The sequence below is a fragment of the Ambystoma mexicanum genome, chromosome 12 (assembly GCF_040938575.1).
Source record: "Ambystoma mexicanum isolate Mex_15411 chromosome 12, UKY_AmexF1_1, whole genome shotgun sequence".
Lineage (NCBI taxonomy): Eukaryota > Metazoa > Chordata > Amphibia > Caudata > Ambystomatidae > Ambystoma > Ambystoma mexicanum.
Genome location: NC_090936.1, coordinates 831,741,409 through 831,762,026, shown reverse-complemented (window position 1 = coordinate 831,762,026; position 20,618 = coordinate 831,741,409). Strand labels below are relative to the sequence as shown.

The 20,618-nt window shown below is 45.9% G+C and overlaps 1 protein-coding gene across 2 annotated transcripts in view; it reads left to right on the top strand.

Annotated features, from left to right (window-relative positions):
- LRRIQ1 (leucine rich repeats and IQ motif containing 1) overlaps positions 1-20,618 on the top strand; it is a 2,234,608-nt gene that overhangs the window by 253,922 nt on the left and 1,960,068 nt on the right. For both annotated transcript variants that reach the window (XM_069629324.1, XM_069629323.1), the window contains exon 3: positions 10,047-10,141. In XM_069629324.1, the coding sequence (XP_069485425.1) occupies positions 10,047-10,141 (95 nt within the window). The remainder of the gene's footprint in view (positions 1-10,046; positions 10,142-20,618) is intronic.

Below are 20,618 nucleotides of genomic sequence, written 5' to 3'. Positions count from 1 at the left end.
ATGAGCCTGGCGCCATAGGCGCCAGGACGCTGTCCAAAGGGCCCCTATAAGGGGTTGCTGGGACCTTCCCCGGGGATTTGATGTCCGCTTTCGGGGACGCAGGGCCTGACCCGGCTCCCCGGGAGCGGGCATCGTGACACCATTCTCTTCCATCTAGACACCCATAACAAGGAGTGTGGATCGGGGCAAGCACCCAGCTGTTCAGCACACCACACAGCATTCATGTCAGTTTTGGGCAGAGCTGTCTCTTTCTGTGTGTCACACACAGAGATACCAGACACCCATAACATGAAGTGCTCTTTCCCATTGAGAGCGAGGTGAGTGCAACTCCTAGCATTTTAGCCCAGAAGCCTTGTGCTATAGTTGTGTGTTTATTTGTGGACTCCGTGCCCTGGTGATTCCATCTGCCCTCAGTGTTCCGCCTGCCCGCCCGCACTTCCTGTTTACCAACCCTCCCTTCCTCCCGCCTCGCCCACCCCTCTGTGATTGGCTCCTCCAACATGCTTTCCAAGCCTAGTGTCCTGCTGCAACCCATGCTCGCCTCTTTCCCATCGAGAGCGAGGTGAGTGCAATTCCTAGCATTTTAGCCCAGAAGCTGTGTGTCATACTTGTGTGTTTATTTGTGGGCTCTGTGCCCTGGTGATTCCCTCTGCCCTCAGTGTTCCTCCTGCCCAAACTTCCTGTTTACCGACCCTCCCTCCCTACCTCCCATCCTGCCCATCCCTCTGTGATTGGCTCCTCTGACGTGCTTTCCAAGACTAGTGTCCTGTTGCAACCCACGCTCGCCTCTTTCCCATTGAGAGCGAGGTGAGTGCAACTCCTAGCATTTTAGCCCAGAGCTGTGTGCCATATTTGTATGTTTATTTGTGGGCTCCATTCCTTGGTGATTCCCTCTGCCCTCAGTGTTCCTCCCACCCGCACTTCCTATTTACCGACCCTCCCTCCCGCCTCCCATCCTGCCCCTGCCTCTGATTGGCCTTCTGCACTAGTCTTAACTGACCTCTCCAGGACAGCCCCTACCCGGCAGCCCAGCGGCTAAGGGCCCAAGGCAAAGGGCGGCTTCTACAGAGGTGGCACCAGAGAGTGTCTGCAGGTGTCCACAGGGGAAGCCAGTAGCCTACCGTCAACCAGCACCTACTAACAAAAGTAAGTGGCGGACATGGAAACACCAGCTCTGTCAAAGACGGAACCGGTGTATCCATGGTCCCTATCCCCATGGAGTCCTACAGGACTCCATGGGGATAGGGAATGGGGACTTACAGAATTCAGCCTCCGGAATTCCCGGGTCACCGGGGTCATAATGCCCCAGTAATTCCGGGAATCACAGAGGCGGAATGGTAATACGAGTCCGGCGGTAACCTGTCGGTTTTTCCAGCTCGGTTACCGATGGACTCGTAATGAGGCCCCTAGTCTTTATCACGGAAACCTGGTTCTCTGGCGACTTTGCCCCGATCACCAATGAAGCCTTCCCACCAAACTACTCCCTAATGTCACTAAACCGACCCTCTAGAGGAGGAGGACTAGCAATCGCCTTCAAGACACACTTCTCCACCTCGATCATCGACAACCAGCCAACCATTCCTTCCTGCGAATCGCTTCTCGTAAAACTATCCCTCCCCCCTTCCTTCTCCCACAGCTTCCTAATCATCTACAGACCTCCAGGCTACGACAGACAATTCTCAAACAACCTCTGCGAATCGATAGCAACCCTCCACTTAAACCATCCCACCCTCACCCTTCTAGGAGATTTCAATATCTGGCTTGATATCCCCACCAACCCTATGACCCACTCTCTGGTCGACTGCCTGGATGCGATTAACCTCCATACCCACATAAACGGGCCAACTCACTATAAAGGACACACCCTTGATGCCATCTTCAGCTCCCACAACCAGATACATCTAAACCCCCCAGCCCTATCATCTGGTCCGATCACTTCATTGTCTCTTTCACCATTCGATCACCCTCACCCACACCCCCCTCCCAGTACCTGAACCAGAACCCCCAAATCTATGCAAATGCTCGAAGAAACTAAAAATCCTTTCTGATCTAGCTGACGTGCTCCTTCAGTCTCCTTCCCCTACCTGCCCACCCAATGAACACGTAACCTCTGACGCCTTCGACTCATGGCTCAGTACCTCATTTATCCCGCTCACCCCCACTTGCAAACCATCAGCTTGCCATGGCCCTTTTCCTAGATGGTTTACACCAGAACTCAAGACCGCAAAACATCTATGTAAATCCCTTGAATGCAAATGGCGGAAAGACAAAACCCCCCTGAGCAAATCCATCTTGGCCCGGTACCATCACCACTACAAAGCTGAAATCCGGAAAGCAAAAAAAGCCCATTACAACTCCTGAATCCTGAACTGTGAAAACCCCAGCAAAGAACTCCACAAAATCATCTCCGAATTCACCAAACCATCATGTACCTCCACCCAATCGACCCCCTCACAATCACTCTGCGACTCACACTCTCTCCACTTCTACATCACTGCTCTCCAAAGAACAAACTCTCTAACCAACAAACTGGCCCTCTTGCACCCACCTCACAACCAACCCACCCAACCTCCCATCCCACCGCCTGCAACCGCTACCCACACGACCTTCGACTCTTTCACTCCACTATCAACTGACCAATTTCTCAAACTCCTCTCCGCCCGCAAACCATCTGACTCCCCGCTAGACCGCTGCCCAGCCACAACCCTCAAAGAAATATTAGCATCTACCTGCACAGGAGAACACGCAAGAACCATCATAAACGACTCCCTCTCCTCAGGAATTTTTCCTGACGTGTTCAAAACTGCTCATGTCAAGCCTCTTCTAAAAAAAACTTCCCTCGACCCTCTCAACCCCAAAAACTACCCCCCCATCTGAAGCACCAGGTTCCTTGCTAAACTCATTGACCGATCCGCCTACTCCCAACTAAATGCCTTTGTCGAAACCAACAATCTCCTTGACCCCACTCAATCAGGATTCAGGCCCGACACAGAACCGAAACCATCCTAACCTCAATCTTGGGTGACCTTAAAAACACTGCAGACTCTGCGGGATGCGTTGCGCTAATCCTTCTCGACCTATCCGCCGCCTTTGACACAATCAACCACTCGATCCTCCTTGGCAGCCTCCACTCCCTAGGAATCTGTGGAAATGCTCTCAAATGGATAGCATCCTTCCTCAAAAATAGGAACCAAATAACCCAATCTCCTCCTTTGCTTCCTCCGCCCGACCAGTCAATACCGGAGTTCCACAAGGAGTGTGCCTATCAGCCCTCCTTTTCAACCTCTATATGTCCACCCTGCCACGAATAATCCGCTCGCACAATATCCTGTGCTACAACTACGCCGACGACACCCAACTAATCCTAAAACTCCTTAATTCAAAACCCAACTGCAAACCCGACCTCGCTGCCTGTCTCCATGACATTGATCACTGGATGACCACAAACCACCTCCTGTTAAATCCCTCCAAAACTGAAATCATGGTATGTGGCAACACTGAACTTCTTCAACACTCCCTACCCTGGCCATCTGCCATGGGCAATTCCCCGACAACCTCAGCCTCAGTAAAAAACCTTGGATGCACTCTCGACGCTGACCTAACCCTCTTGCACCAAGTCAACAACATCTCTAAATCCTGCCACTACCACCTAAAAATTCTTATGCGCATTTTCCATACCTCTCCTTTCCAAATAGACTCTCCACGGTCCAATCAATTGTAATGTCAAGACTGGACTATGCTAACCCCCTCTACCTCGGAATCCATGCGTACCACATGACCAAACTACAAAGAGCACAAAATGCCGCAGCCAAACTGCTACTAGCACTTGGCCCAAGAGACCACACCTCCCCAGCTCTCGAAACTCTGCACTGGCTTCCGGTTGCATGAAGGGTGACCTTCAAAACCTTATGCATCTCTCACCGAGCTATGCATGAAACCGGACCTCAATATCTTCAGGACAAACTAAAACCCTGCCATCCACCACACACTCTAAGATCAAGCTCTGCCGCCTCCTTGTGATACCAAAAACCAACTCAGTCAGATTAGGTGGATCATCATTCTCAGCCCTGGGCCCCACTCTGTGGAACTCTCTTCCACCTCACACAACCGACTCACCGAAGACTTCATGTCCTTCCGCAAACTACTGAAAACGTGGCTCTTCCCCTAAAAAGTCGACTCTTAACACAAACAGTATAACAGCAACAATAAACAGTAGCCTGTGGTTGCTGTATCAAAAAAATAAAAATAAAATACAATCCAGCATTGAGACCCAATCGAGAAAAATGGAAAACTAAAACTGCTAGTGTAAATTAAAGGGAATAAACTGAATAGAACGAATGAAGTGATTGAAAGGAATGAAGTGGATGCAAGAAATGATGTAGTTGCAGTGGGTGAAATGAATGCAATGCATGAAATGGATGAAAGGATGCAGTGGATAAAACTGATGAAGCGTATGAATCGGAAGCAGTAGATGTAACTTGAAGTGGATAAAAAGGATGAAGCGGATGAAGCGGATGGAACGGATGAAGTGTATGAATCGGACGAAGTGGATGGATCAAATGAAGTTGATGGATCGGATGAAGTGGATGAAATGGACGAAGTGGGTGGGACGGACAAAGTGGATGGGACGGACGAAGCGGATGGAAAGGACGAAGCGGCTGAACAGCAGAGGCGGATGGACCCGCAGAGGCGGATGGACCCGCAGAGGCGGATGGAACCGCAGAGGCGGATGGAACCGCAGAGGCAGATGGAACAGCAGAAGCGGGACAAGTGGATGGAACGCAACAAGTGGATGAACGGAAGAAGTGGATGAACGGAAGAAGTGGATGAACGGAAGAAGTGGATGAACGGAAGAAGTGGATGAACGGAAGAAGCAGACAGACCGAAAGAAGAATCAGATAGAATGGACGAAGAAGGGATTAACAGAAGTATCCTGAATAGATGAAATGTAACGAGCGAATGAAATATAAAGTACAGACCAAGTAAACGAAACAGAAAGTAGATTGAACGCGTGGAAAGGATGGAGTGGACAGATAAAGTGGACAAAGGAATGAAATGGATAGAAAAGGTTACTGAATTGAGCAGAGGGAGTAGATGGAACAGATGGAGTGGACAGAACAGATCAATGGATTGAACACACAGAATGAATCAAACGGACAAAGTGAATGCAAAGGATGGAAGGAAGAGCTAGCGGTAATAAGTCTACTTGTCAAAACGAAAGGATGAAGTGGATGGAAACACGCTGACTAGCAGAAAGAATGGAACAGACTAAACACGTAGCGTGGTTAGAACGGATGGAGCGCGTGGAACGGATGGAGCGCGTGGAACGGATAGCGTGGGTAGAATTAAAGAATGGATGGAAACTGACCGAACGGATGGTAGAGATCGAACAGATAAAACGGATGTGTGGATTGAATGGGTGAGACTACAGAGCTGATTGAACGAATAGAAAAATGAGTAGCTTTAATAAATGGAACAGATCAAATGGACCGAATGGGTGCAGTGGACGAAACACATACAGTAGACAGTACAGATGGGGTTGATGAAACAAATGGAGCGGAGGGAACAGATGGATTGGATCGATCTGATAGAGTAGATGGAATAGATGAAGTGAATGGAACAGGTAGAGTGTATGGAACAGATGGAATAGATGGAACTGATGGAGTTGAATGAAAAGCTGGAATGGATGGAACAGATAGAACGAACAGAGCCTTTTGAAGTGGATGGAACAGATGGAGTAGATGAAGTAGATGGAACAGGTGAAGTGGATAGAACAGATGGAGTGGATGGAACGGATAGACCAGATGGAATTAATAGAGCTGATGGAGTCGAGGCAAAGGATGGCATGGAGGGAACGGATGGCGTGGAGGGAACGGATGGCGTGGAGGGAACGGATGGCGTGGAGGGAACGGATGGCGTGGAGGGAACAGATGGAGTGAATGGAACGGTTGGAATGGATGGAGTGTATGGAACAGATCGAATGCACGGAACGGACAGAACAGATGGAGGCCATAAAACGGAGGGTGTGCATGGAACGGAGGGTGTGCATGGAACGGAGGTTGTGCATGGAACTGGTGGAGCGGATGGAGTGGATGGAACCGATGGAGTGGACGGAACGAATGGAGTAGACGGAACGAATGGAGTAGACGGAACGGATGGAGTAGACGGAACGGATGGAGTAGACGGAACGGATGGAGTGGATGGAACGGATGGAGCGGATGGAGCGGATGAAGCGAGTAAAACACATGTAACCGTTCGAACAAATAAAAAGGATAAAACAGATGAACACACTAAACAGATGGGAAGGATGAAATGGATCAACAGATTGGATGGAATAGTTTATGTAGATGAAGGATCGAATGACGGAATGGAAGGAAAGACTAGTAAACTAAATGATGAACCAGACGAAATGTATGAACAGACGAAACCGAGTGAACGGACAGAGTTAATAAAACGTATAGAATAGATGGTACAGATGAGTGTTCGATCTCAAGCGCCTTACTGAAAACCACCATATCACACTACCATGCTTACTCTCTCCTATACACCACCACTCGATTACAACACAGCGATACTATAACACATTCGGTATAGCTGTTCTCATACTAATACCCGCCACATACTCCACATCATCCTAATTAAACACAGGTAGCTGAGCACACGCCGCTAGCCTAAGCGTCTCCTCAATCCTAACGCAGCCACAAACCAGTCTGGATATCAACCCACCAGAATGAACACATATTCCTGACCTCTCAAACACCACACCTACCGCTAAGAAAGAGCTATCATGCAAATGCCACACCAGCTGCACACATATCCGGTACACCCACACACCTTATGACTCCCTCTCTCCGTCTCTCTCTACTGACTTGAACTACGGTTCCCGAGGGCGCTCAACCTACCAGCGCCTTGAGATCATACCAATGATACATAAGGCGCTATATAAATTCAACGTAACATAACATAATATATTGATCACACATTCCATTCACCCGGGTTCCACCTCAATGGTGTACCCACAACATACAGTCACTGGCAAGGCTCCAGCTAGTCTGGCCTGGACTTCCCCACAATACCATATATGGTTCTTCCACCCAACAGCCAGTCAGGGGAAGGGACAGAGTCAGGGCTTCCCAGGACATTGGGAAAACAATATAACAGGTAATAGAAATCAAGAGGCTACAGGGGCCATCTTGTCTCCTATCAGCAATCCACTGATTCCTATGGTGGGGGTTGGGTATCCCAAAATGGAGGATACCCGGAGCACATTTCAAATTCAGCATGGAGCTGACACCAGCCCATACCCTGCTCTGTGGGCCACACAAAGGTGTCCAAAAACATACACTAGGGGTACAGGGTTGTACCCCCACCCATGGGTGCCATAAAGTTATCCCAAGGGTATCTGTTCACCACAACCAAAAAGAAGATGAGCTGCACTGCCAGGAGTCCGACATGGACTCCTGTGTAGTAAACAACACAGAACACAAATGATAAGGGAGTGCAGGACAAGCACATGGAGGCCCTACCCCTCGAATGCATTTCCAGCATCACACTTTCCATATTGAAGTGCACCTCACAAGAGGTATCCAACTTCAAAATACCTTTTAAAAACTCAATTTATTAAAGTACTCACAAATGTGTTTCCTTCTACACCTTTCCAAATCCCAACTTGAGACCTTAATTTGTTTTTAAAGTTTTTGACGTGCTCTCCTTTCAAGCCGCTCTATTCCTGCCATTTAACTTTGCTAACTTACAAAACTATTTTGTTAGTAGCGTTAACAACAGCCCGCAGGGTGAGTGAGTTGCAGAAAAGTGTGCTTCTGGGCTTCTATCCTCCACCTCTTCCTGGCAAGGAAGAGGACAGATTTCATAGACTTGATCCGAGGAGAGCTCTAAGATTTTATGTTTCAAGAATGGCAACGTTGCAAAAACACAACCAACTTTTCATTGGATATACAGGACACAAACTAGATCTGTCAGTCACCAAGCAAACCCTATTGAGATGGATAATACTGGCTATTTCGGAGTGTTACAGGCTAGCTGGGAACGATCCCCAGGCTTAAGGGCTCATTCCACTAGAGGCATGGCAACTTTCTCTGCCCTTCAGAGGGGAGTTCTGATAAAGGATATCTGCATGGCAGCTACCTGGTCCACCATCCACACGTTTACAAAGCATTAATGTTTAGACACCTCTAACAATGAGGGAAGATTTGGGAAGGCAGTTCTATGCTCCATTCTTGATAAACATTAATTCTCAAATCCTTACTCCCTACTTAACAGCTGCAGCAGGTCCATGTTTTTTGCCACAAAGCACCCACCTTGCAGCCCCATCTACTGTCAAGCATGCAGGCCGGTGAGATATTAGTGTTCTTTATGGCACATATTGGTAAACTGGAACTGAGGGCCTCCTGACTGGGATTTCGTCCGATAGAAGAACAAGTTACTTACCCATGGAAACATTCTTTCAACTGGATGTTCCTCCCACATATTCCTCATCGCCCTCCCAACCTACCCCACTGTAGAATTCCTGAGCTTTACACCTTGCGCTCTTTTAAGGTTTGATAAATTAAGGGCACTTATCAAGAGCAGTAATTCTGTGTATTGGTGGCCAAAATAGAACCGAAGCCACTCCGCTAGGTATATGTACTCGACAATGACGTCAGCCGAGGTGGAAGCCCTTGAGGGCCATCAATTCGAACGTCTCGATGCACAGCAGCCTCTGCCGAGAGAAATTATTTTCCTAAGAAGCTGACGCTGGAAACAAAGATATCTTAAGATGAGGAATACATGGGAGGAACATCCAGTCGAAAGAACGTTTCCATGGGTAAGTAACTTGTTCTTCTATCAGACGAAATCCCAGTCAGGAAGCTCTCAGTTCCAGCTTACCAATATGTGCCATAAAGAACACTAATATCTCACCGGCCTGCATGCTTGACAGTAGATGGGGCTGCGAGGTGGGTGCTTTGTGGCAAAAAACGTGGACCTGCTGCAGCTGTTGAGTACCACCAATGGGTAATACTTGTAACACCAATAATCTAGCGCTTAGATGCCTGGGAAGCGGGCATCAAGCACTATATAAATCACTAAAATAGTATAGCTCATATTCTATTTATGCCACTGAAACCCATATGCATGAATGCTAGCATAGGGGACCAACCAAGAGACCTACTTAGCATTTGAAAGAGGGTGTCCTACTGACTTGCATTGGAGTGGATGAAAGAAGTGGCAAAGTACCTTAATGCTTGCCCATTAAATAAGGTGCACCACTCACCAATGTAATATATGCCGAGTGATTATTTCAACAGACAACGGAAAAAGCACTATTCTGATTAGTTGTTCGCAATGAATGCTTGAGTGAATTAAGATGTGTAAATACCTGTATGCATTGCGTGGTAATTTAGTATGAAAGGGAATTCATAATAAGTGCCTGTGCGTACTAGGTGGTAATGCGCACCAGTATGCATAGGATGGCCATGCATCTTAATATACTCGTATTACTGGGTAGTGGCATGCACGTGTATGCAGTTCATCACATACAGCACCAATATGTAATGTGTGCAGACAGCTGTGGTTGCTTTTTCTTTTTTTTAAAGAGCTTTCTAAAAAGATACGGGCTGGTGGAACTGCAGCATCTCTCCTAGTCTAGTTATTAAGCAGGCAGCAAACGGGGGTCCCCCGCCTACCGGTGCTCTAAACTGGTGATGTTATCATGGATTTGTATCACATCCTCCTTTCAAAATGTACTCTCCTGCACCCTGGTGCATATAAATGCATAATGCATAATGCAAAGAACAGTAAACGCCAAAACTATTGGCATTGTCAATGCTTGTTTGCTCTGTGTTTTGTGGGGCGGGGTTAAAAGTAAATCTTAACTTCTACGTTTACAAAGTCAGACCTATTCTCTTTGTCAATGGTTGCTTCTTAAGTCTGTAAGAAAGTAAGCAGTCTATTAGCACCCTTCTTTAAACATGGTTCTTTCTTGCTATATTTGTTTGAGAATGTTGAAATGTAATGGACGTTTTCTAACAATAAAATATGTGATCCAGGTAGCAGGTCTGAAGCTGTTCCTAGCCACGCCTCTGCCCTGTTGGCTGAACTGGCATCAGAATACAACGAAGACCCAGAAATGTTGAAGACCAGGGTGGGTTCATTTCATCTACCTTAAAAATCTAAAAGTAATATGAATTTGTTGTGCAGTGTGGTGGGTGGATAAGGGCGTATTTTTGTTATCAAAACAAATGACCAGTAATTCTGATGCAATCTCACACACATGATTATTTTATTTCCTTAGAATGCAAAATCCTTTAAAAAGTATTGCAGTCCTGCCTCACGCATTTTAAGTGCAAAAAATATGGTCTGAATGTATTTCTTTGTGATTTACAACACTTCAACACTCCACTTGCAATGCGAAATGCATCAGAGCGCAGGTAGAGGGAAAAGGGAGGGTTTGAGAATCTGAGTGGCTTGGGGGAGATATAGAAGGGGGTGGACAAGGTGAACATTTAGACAGGGCACAACATTTGCACTTGCCCCTCGCCATTGGCTAGTGATAATTGACATTTGGCGAGTAAGAAATTGAGTATTGTGTGCATGTGTAGAATTGAGGTGGCAAGTGACTTTTTAAGGCTGGCTAGTCGCTCGCAACCCTCGATATAGACCATGCAAACCCTTGCATTTCATGGCTAAGAATATGAAGAAAAGTACATGAATCTGTTTTTAATCTCAGTTTCAGCCAGTTCTGAAAAGTATAATTAGTGGTTTGTCATCTGCTTATACAGTTAGAGAACCGCTTTTCTGAATATTTCCATTTAAAAAAATGTTTTTAATTAAAGGAAGACCTTTTGTAGTGTCAGAATCAGAAGGCAATTCTTTCAGACATTTGAGGGACCACAGTGGGGAGAACCCTCTTGCCTCTGGGCATGTTCCTGGATTCCAGTCTGAGCAACCTCTTGCATTTCTTGGTTAAGGTGTTTAGCGATGTACATGGGTCACCTGGTTCGTATGGTGCAATGGGCCAAGTAGAGGACCTTTTAAATTGATCCTATACTCGAAGGAGAGTCAGCATAGGCTCATGTACCGATGTGCTCTGTTCCATGCTATGGTTTTCTAAGAGTAGCACTATGTGTTTTCTTCTGGACACGTTGGATTATTATTATTTTATTATTGTATTTATTGGGGTGATTTTTTGTTTTAGGCCTGCATAAAATGTAAGACCATATTTTAGGCTGATAAAAGTTCTGTTTTGTGGACCAAGTTTAGAGGGCGGAGTCTCCTGATCCAGTGTAGTTGGACATTCTGAATAAGAGGATTGATCTGTGGGATGAGCATCAATTTCTATACGGGGACCCTGCTCAATGTTTCTGTTTCCTGTCACTGTGGTTTGGGTGACCATGGTGATTGGCCATTTCACGATGCTTGGATGTCTTTGCCAATAAACAGGAGTTTAGATTTTGTTTGCCAGTTAGTCATGCATTACTGTCAAGCATCCATTTCTGTATGCTATTGAGGCTGGATGTAATCTGCTTGCTTTCTGCACAGTTGCTGGGACGGAATGAAGACCAGCTGCATGTTAACAGCATATAGCTGTAACGTCAAGCTAAACTTGTGTAGGCGTTAATGTGCCAGGGGCATAAGACAGCAGCTTGCTGAAAACTGCAAGAAAGGTTTGCGGGAGTGGATTGAAAGTTTCATAGTCTAACTTGCATTCATCTATCTTTTAGAAATGCTCCAAATGAGCTTTGTTCTCACCAGACCTGTAGAATGAGATGTTAATCAGTAGAGTTTGGTGATTCGAGGTGTGGCAACGGGTTCAAGAGCAGAAGGTTTCTTTTTGGATGAAGCCTTTGGCAGTTTTCCCTAATCTCAGTTATGATTGTTTGTGTTCCTTGCAGGATAGAAGCCATTTTAACAGTTATTGTAAAATACCCAATCCTCACTGGTTGTCCGTATTTGAGGAGGTATTATTGTTTCAAGTATTTTAGCCAAGAAAGGGACATTTGGATTTCTGGTGGCAGCACACCAAAATGGACGATTGAGATTTTCTTTTTTCAAAATGGTCAAAATAGTTGCATTGTTGAGTAGGTATTTTGCCTTTCTGTAAAGATTTGTTTCAGATGTATATTAATGAAAGTGCAAAAATGGGAATATGTTCCTTCACAGCATTGGTTGGGTGGGGGTAACTGAACACTCCAGACTTGGGATTTTCAGTAGCTTAACGAGTCAGGCAGTCCTTGTGTTTTGTGTTAATGGATTGGATCTGGCCAACAATGTAAGCTTGCAGTTCATTTGCAACATCTTTCGTCAGCGTGGTTCTCCAAAAGGTATGTTCCGGATTGGACAATTTCATTATAAACTATTCCAATATTCTTTTAATGCAGATTAGATGCGTTGGAGGTAGAATTCCTTTTTTTCGATGCATTAATAAAATCATCCAGCACTATACTAAGGAAAATAGGAAGGGATCCAAGCATGATTGACTGGGAAATACGTAGTAAAAGGAGGGCCATAAGATGCGACATGCACATACTTACCTTTTCTTTAAAGCATGGACCCACTCTTTGTCAAGAAGTTAAGCTTTGGAAGGCTATTTATACTAAATGGCTACGAGCGTACTGCAAGCAAAACACCTTAAACCAATGGCAGAATCTAATCAGGTTGTCTAGAATTAAAGACAGTGAGGGGTTCTGGCACCTTGTTAAACCTGCTTCCACCGCAATAACTCTTATGGGTGGTGCCTGCCAAGGAGACTGGGAGATAAATATAGGGGAAACTATTGGTTCACCCATCACCACTGGGTATGTTCTTCCTAATATTTCTGTATAGTGGACTTAAGCGGATGATATCCATATGATTATCACCATCATAAATCCTTAAAAATTCCAGAGATCCTGGTCCAGACAGAGTTTGTAATGATCTGATAAAAGCAACCGGATTTGGTGGACTTGCATATTAAATGTTTTATTTCTAGAAATAAGCAGGAGTTGTACCATAACATCCTCATGCCATAAAAGTATCATAATACCGGTCTTCAGAAAAGGGGCTAGAAGTGATTCTAAAAACTGTTGAATTCTAGCAATGTTAGACATTTCATCAAAACATCTACTTTGCCCCTCTGGCCCTCCTGATCTCCTCACTTCCAGTGTTATGCAGATGACACTCTGCTCTTCTTCAAGCTTCCCCCTACTGCTTCCTCTTCCTCCTCCCTCATGCCTGCCTGTTTGACTGCTATTCAGGCATGGTGTTCCACCAATGATCCCTGCCTTATTGCCAGTAAAACCGAGATACTTCTCATTGGGACCCCAGCTCTCTCCTTCCCTCCTACACTCTGGCTGCTGTGAGACACCTGAGGGTATCCTCACTCCTAAAACCCCTGGATCCTCTTAGGTGGCCAGGGAAAGGCCATTGCTTTTGGATCCTGACCCTGGGGGTGGAGAAGCGAGGGAGGATCGCCTGGGTGGAGTGGGAAGGGGTGCCCACAGGCGAGACATGGTATTGCCCTTTCCCTATTAATGACCAACCTAACCCTCCTCTGACCTTTATGGGATACTGCAAGCCCTCTCATCTCCCCCCTTTCAACCTTTGAAAGTACTAAGACGAGGAAGAGGAGACGGAGAGCAATGAACACTACACCTTAATTTTACCACTCTGGTACTGGGATGAGAAAGGTGCCTGCAGAGTATGGTGAGAGTCGGGCATGTCCCTTTTATCATGGTCTGCCATACCTAATTAAGGATCCACACCTGCAACCTGCTAAGTGGTTGCAGGTGTATAAAGAGAGAAGCAGAGAACACTGTAAAGAGAAACAGAGAGGCTTGTGGTGAGGAGACCAACAGGGGACCTGTTTTTGCGCGGGGAAGCCATGGCGGGACCCGTGGAGGAGCCAGGACCCCGGCCAGCAGCCCAGAGAGGGAGCTTCCGTGGCAAGACTCAGCAGCCGAATCTGCAAAAGTGCAGAAAGAAGCAGCACACCGTACAGGTCCATCCAGTGGCAGAGGAGCAACTAGCCTGTACAAGGCAGGCCCCTGTGTGAAAGTGGGGCTTGCAGAAGCTGCCCTGCCGACCTACGAAGAAGAAAGAAGCAGCAGGAGCCACTGAGGAATAACGCAGTAGACCAGTGAGTGTCAGGGAGAGGCACTCGACAGCCGGGGCGTTCCGAGCAGGCTACGAGTAGGTCATAAATTACTGGATGGAGCAGAAACCTGAAATTAAGTATAATGAATGGATATGAATTACTGAACTGAATGGAAACTTGAAATTAAGCATATTGAATATCTGTTGAATACCGAACTGAATGAAACCTTGCAATTAAGCTAATTGAATATGGAATGGTGTAAAACATTTTGGGCAAATCAAAGAGCAGCCAAGGAGAAAGTGCCCATGTTAAAACAGATAGGAAAGAGCGCAAGTGTGAATGAGGGCCATTAAAAGGTGGGACATGAGCAAAACCACCACAAAGTGAACTTTATGGGTAAATGCAGTGCGGCAAGGCCAAAGACTTGCAAGAGCTGTGTGACACGTCATGCACAGGTGTAGAAGAACTTGTGTGGGCTGACGAGCCTAGGGATCCTGATTGCACGACCTGTAATGGGTGCACTGTGTGGTCTGACAACAGCGCCTAGACCAGTGAGCCCTGAACTGTGAAAACCAAAGACATTGTGAAGTAAACCAAGGCGAGGCATTGCAAGTGAACTGTTAAAGCAATCCAGAAAGAGTGTCAGGCTGACCAGGAGTTGTATTAAACTTTGTGAAAGACTGAAACAAGTACAATTGATTGAGCTAAAGTCTTGAGGAAGGGAACCCTGAGACCTAAGGAATTGCAGGTATTGTCTAGAGAACCAAGTCTCTGGACCCTTTTATGTTTGAGCTGTGTTTCTTGAAACTTGGGGAAGGGAACCCCGAGGATTGTGTGGACCTTTATTACCTTGAACGTGAGAAAGGTATTTTGAGACTTTTGTGGAACTTTCTTGAACTTGGGGAAAGTAGGTTGAAAAGGAAGCTACGAGCTGGAAGAAGCTCAGAACTTTGTGTTAATCACCATTTCCTTGATTATTGCCATCTCTACACATTTTTTAGCTTTAGCTGTGAGGGCAGGCATATGATTTGGACACAGACAGACTTTTAAGTTGAACTCTTTGACTCAGACTTTCCTTAGTTTCGTTCAGGTAGGATAATCCATCCTTAGCATAGGGCAAGTTAGGCCTTCTACCATCCTGACATTTAAGTTAATAAATATCTTTTGTTTGAACTTTATTTTTGTTGTCTGTGTCTTGCTTCATGATGCCTTCACACAGCCCTCTATGGGTCCCCGCCCCTTACCCTCATTTGAGGCAAAAAACCTTGGTGTCATCTTTGACTCCTCTCCTCACATTGCGGACCTTGGCAAGAAGGCCCACTCTCAGCTGCACTTCTTCAGAGGCATTCTCCCTTTCCTCGCCTTCCCCCAGAAACTCAATGTCTCCAGAGTTCTGGTCCTCTTTAGGCTGGACTATTGCAACATCATCTTCCTCGATCTTCCTTTTACCTCCCTTCGCCCCCTTCAACTAATCCGGAATAGGACTGCAAGACTTATCCTTGGTCTCAATCTCTCCACTGGATCCCGGTTGCTACTAGGATCAAGTTCAAGACCCTCTGTATCATCCACAAGGATTGCTGGGGAATGCGACCCGCTACATCCAACTCACTCTCCCTAAATACCTCCCTGCTAAAGCCCTTTGGTCTTTGAGCTCCAACTCTCTGCGCATCTGATACTTCTCTAAGCAGAGTGTGTAGTAGATCTCTCTGCTCTGCAGGAGCCTCCCTCTGGAATGGCTTCCCTGCCCATCTCGGGCTAGAGCCGGGTCTCCTCAACTTCTGGAATCTCTTCAAGACCCTACTTTTCTCTTCTTCCTTCCCTCTCCCCCTCCCCTGCTAACACCCCTGTCTGCCACAGTGACTGACTGCCTGGTTCCCTCTGAGTTCTACAGGGCACCAGGCCCCTGCCCAGTTCACCCCCCTCCTCGCACTTAGCATGTGGACCCCCAGCACCTGCACCCCTTGCAATCCCTGGGACTTTCCCTCCTGGCTTCCCCTTAGCACTCACCTAGCCTCTGTGGCCCTCTTTGCCCCCTCCTCATGTCGCCTTTCACTTGCACTCTCTCCTCGTTACCCTTCACTTCCCTTCCCACCTTAGCACTTTACATCTTGTGTAAACCGGCACTCCCCACCCCCTCTCCCTCGCACTTCTTGTTACTGCACTTGCACGATCCGAACGTAGCAAGGCCAAGTAGGACCATTAATGTTATCTCTCTGCCTGGTCCCCCGTCCCCTTTTTGTCTTATGGCGCCATTTGTTGCATAGGCACCTTAGAAATATCCAATAAATGAATATAATAAATCTTTGCAAGAATTCTTTTAGCTCAGTTAAATAGCTGTATCTCGACCCATGACATCCTCCCCTTTTAATTAGATGGCATTTTGGAAGGATATGGGTACTCACGTCAATTTACAAGCATTAATCTCTACTGTTGATTACGGCTGGCGGATTTTAAATCAAACTGTTTGTCACCTATATTGATTTCAGCTCTGCTTTTGATACAGTGCAGCAGGAAACTCTATAGCACAAACTGACATCGTTGGGTGTTCCTGCGGGTTTGTTAAATATCCATATACTATAATACAATAACACTAGTGTCAAAATTAGATTGTCGGCTACTGGGGCTGTGACAAACTCAATGCCACCTTTGTGGGCCTAAAGCAAGGTTGTTTACTAGCCCCTGTACTTTTTAATCTTTCCCTTGCAGACCTAACACATGAATTCAGATCCGGGGTACATAGTCCACCGAGATTGGGCACTACCTGTATACAATGGCTCAGCTATGCTGATTACCTCGTACTACAGGATTACAGCGTAAGATGTCTTCAACAACTAAGCAAACTGAGCAAATATATATATAATAAAAAACGGGCTTGCCATTAACAACAATAAAACAAAAATAACAATGTTTTTAATTCAGGGAAGGGGATACCCTCAAAGAAACATTCCTGGACGATGGGTACACAGGACCTGGAAATTGTATCTAGTTATGTAACTTGGACGTTACCATAGACGACAAATTAACTTGCTGCCCACAGCTAGAAAAATAAGAACTAAAATTGCATCAGCAAATTGGGGTAATTTAGAGATTTGCTAAAGAACATTGCAAATACTCCATATCCTCACTTTTGAAAGTATATAAAGCCCCCCTGATTATCCTGTTTGAGGAAATGAACAAGGTTTACTCTCCTGCCAAGCAACTGTCCTCTCATGTACTCTTTCTGTGAGGGTCCTAGGCCCTCTTCTTCTTCATTACTTTAGGCTTTCGTCTCTCTTATGGGTGCAGGTACCAGACTCACAATGTAGGGTGTTACCAGCTTGGTTGACTCCCCTGCCAAGCATATCATTCTCCCTTGTTGTTTTCTTTTACAGTTAAGGTCCCAGACACTCTTATTCTCAGATTTTGATGAGGGTCTCAGACTGGCAATTGCTTATCGTAAATGCTTGGTTCACTCTCCTTTCAAACATATGATTTCTATTTCTCTATATTGGTTATTTTTGGGGTCCCAGACCCTCTTATACTTTGATTTCCATATGGATGCGGGTCCCAGACTCACAATCTCTTCTCAGTGTCCCATCTCCTCTCATTCCAACTTTTGTTTTCTCCCCGTGGCTTCTCCGGACCTCTACCACCTCCCGGGTAAATGGCGTACCCGTTTGTCTCTTTAGTGTAGCCAACAGCATTTCCTGAGCAGCTGCGTCCCTTCTCAAGGCTCTGGTAATGTTTGGGTAGCAACAGGGTCCACAGGGTCTCTGCAGATGCCTGTCTCTTCTTGGCTTCGGCAGCAGCCCAAGCTGTCGTTCCACCCACGACCACGTTCAGGTTCTCCTCTGCTCACGGCTTCCCTTCTGGCTCTCGTCTGTTCGCCCGGTGCACTGCCCCTGTGGTTCCTCGGAGGAGGACAGCTCTCTCTCTCAGGGTCTCAGCTGAGCTGACTTTAAACTCCTGTGCTGGCTTGTTGTTTTGCTTTGGGCCAGTCACATATCGTGAGAGGCTAGGTGGTTCGTTCTGGTTCATCATCTTCTTCACAGTACTTGTCTTAGAATCACATGCAACATACTTTGTCCTCTCTGGTGTTTTAGTCAAGTATATTAGGTTGATCGACTTGCCAATAGAACGCATTGGCTCTGATTAGAGAGGGGGCAAGGAGGATTTGGCATTGGAGAAGCGGTTGGGTGTATTAAAGCAGAGGTATACCACGTTCTCTGAAAATGGTTGTCCCCAATCCCATTATTTGCTTCCTGCACCATGTGATCCTCCCTTGGTGCACCACCCCCTGGGGGACTATTTTACTGTGGATGCACCTCCCTGGCACCATGGGAAAGGTCTCCCACTGGGGAGAAGAGACGAAATCCTCCCAATTCGCCACAGCCCTTCAAACCAAAGTGAGGCCAGGTGCACCCTTGAGCAGCAACCAGAGCAATCTGCCTTTACAGGACCCCATTGCAGCCACTCACTGGGAGCCCAACCCATGGGGATGGTGAATGGCCTAATCAAACCCAGAGACCCCAATTAGTTGGTGTGGCTTGTTGGAGACGGTGATGGTTGCCTAGTGAAAAGGATTGTGAGAGTGGAAGCTCAAGACATATGGAGCAGGGTGGGGAGGCAGGGAGTATAGTGGGACAAAAATCTGGTGGGATGGAGGGAAGGAGGTAAACCTAGGAGGTGAAGGTGGTATAGTAGAGCAGATGGTTACATCAGGTGGTGAAGTATGAGGTAATGGGCCGTGAGAGCAAGATTGAGAAGAACATTCCCACAATTAGACTAGTAATGTCCCTTTGGGCCCGGTCAACAGGACTAGAAAGTGGGTGGAGAAACCAGAATGGTAGTGATGGGATGGCAGGTCTAAAGAGGTACCTCTCTGCCAACTACTCCTTCCGACCATCTGCTAGAAAGTTTATGCAATATATTTAGTCCTTGGGTATGAGACCAAGGAAAACCTGTCGTAAAGGATTGGGGAACCACTTTTCAACCAGTAAGGACATTTAAAGAACAGGCACCTGCTCACACACATGAAGTCAATTAACTCATTTGCACACAGTGCCCAGACATACTTTTCCTTACAGAAATATGCCTCAAACCCCACCTGACATCCTTCCACCGCACTCTACATACACTACAGAGACCACCCCCACACAAACAAGTGGGTGGCATTGCCATAATATATAAAGTTTCCCTCACACTTAGCAATCCCACACCCAGCCCATACAAATTCTTTCAAGCTCCCTCTCACATGCTCCCCTCCATAACAACTACACCCAGCCTTTATCCATCCCATTTACCACCCCAACGCACATTCCCAACTTCCACACTATGAGTGGACCGACAAACTAACAACCACAGCTCTGTCTGCATCCCTAGCTACCTTAACGATTTCAAACCTGGTAGTTCCCAACCAGGAAGCAACCCCGTACTTAAGAGTAGTTACGTGAACGGTTGGGGTATAACCTTGTTTTGGTGCGCTAAGTCCCTAATCCATAGATTGTGTTGCATGCAGCAGTATCAGCATTAAGAAGAAAACCCAAAGTCTTCTTGGTCAAATGAATATAAAATATTTGTCTAATGCTGACAGATTGCGCTACAACTGATCATAGTCAATACATATGTCTGTGTTGATCCGAATAGTCAGAAACAGTGGTTACATTCTTATAATCATTATTATATTTAATAGTGATCACAGCAACACATGTTTCGGCCTGCTGTCTTCCTCAAGGCTGTTTGTTTACATTACATCATGTATGCAAGCAAAATGTATGTTCATTTAAATACACATTATTCCGAACATAACATGCAGTTTACATAGTTGTATTCCACAGCATAATAGCCATATCATAAAAAAGTGTTACATACCCACGATCAGTTGGATGCTATAAACAGAAGCAAGAGAAAAAAACAAACGGAGAGCAATATTCAATTACAATCATAACTTTTGTTCCATCATTGCAGTTCATTTCCATCAAGTCTCATCAATTAGGTTATGTCTCCTTAAAGTGATATGCAAGGTAACACATAACCGATCAGCCAGATCACATTTTAGCGTCTATGGAGTGAGCCCGGAAATCTGATTTCACAGCATCATTTACTACACACCGTGTAGTATTGCCAGTTGGTTCTGGTGTCCCTCCCATGAGAGACACACGTGTAACAGTGAGTATTGCATTCATTATAGTGCCTAGTTAGTTTGCATCATAAGATCTATGTCGGGACCTTAGCAGCTTCTTCTTTTAGTTGTATTATAGTGATAAAGTATTAGTTTGTTACAACTGGCACTAGTTTGTGCTATAACGTTATGACAAATGCATCAGAGTAAGACTTAACCTTAATGGATGTCATGCCAGTAGTTAGGCATTTAAGTTCCATCTATACAGATTTCAATTTACGATCCTGTAGAGTGTTTGTGTCTAACGTATATCTATAAAGTATTAAAGTTTACGTTAATAAGGTTTATGTTAGAGCAAAAATCCCTTTACATGGTCATTGCGCGTCGCGCAAGCTTACATAAATAGCTTCACTTGCATTAATGGTAGTCCATAACTTACCACGTAGT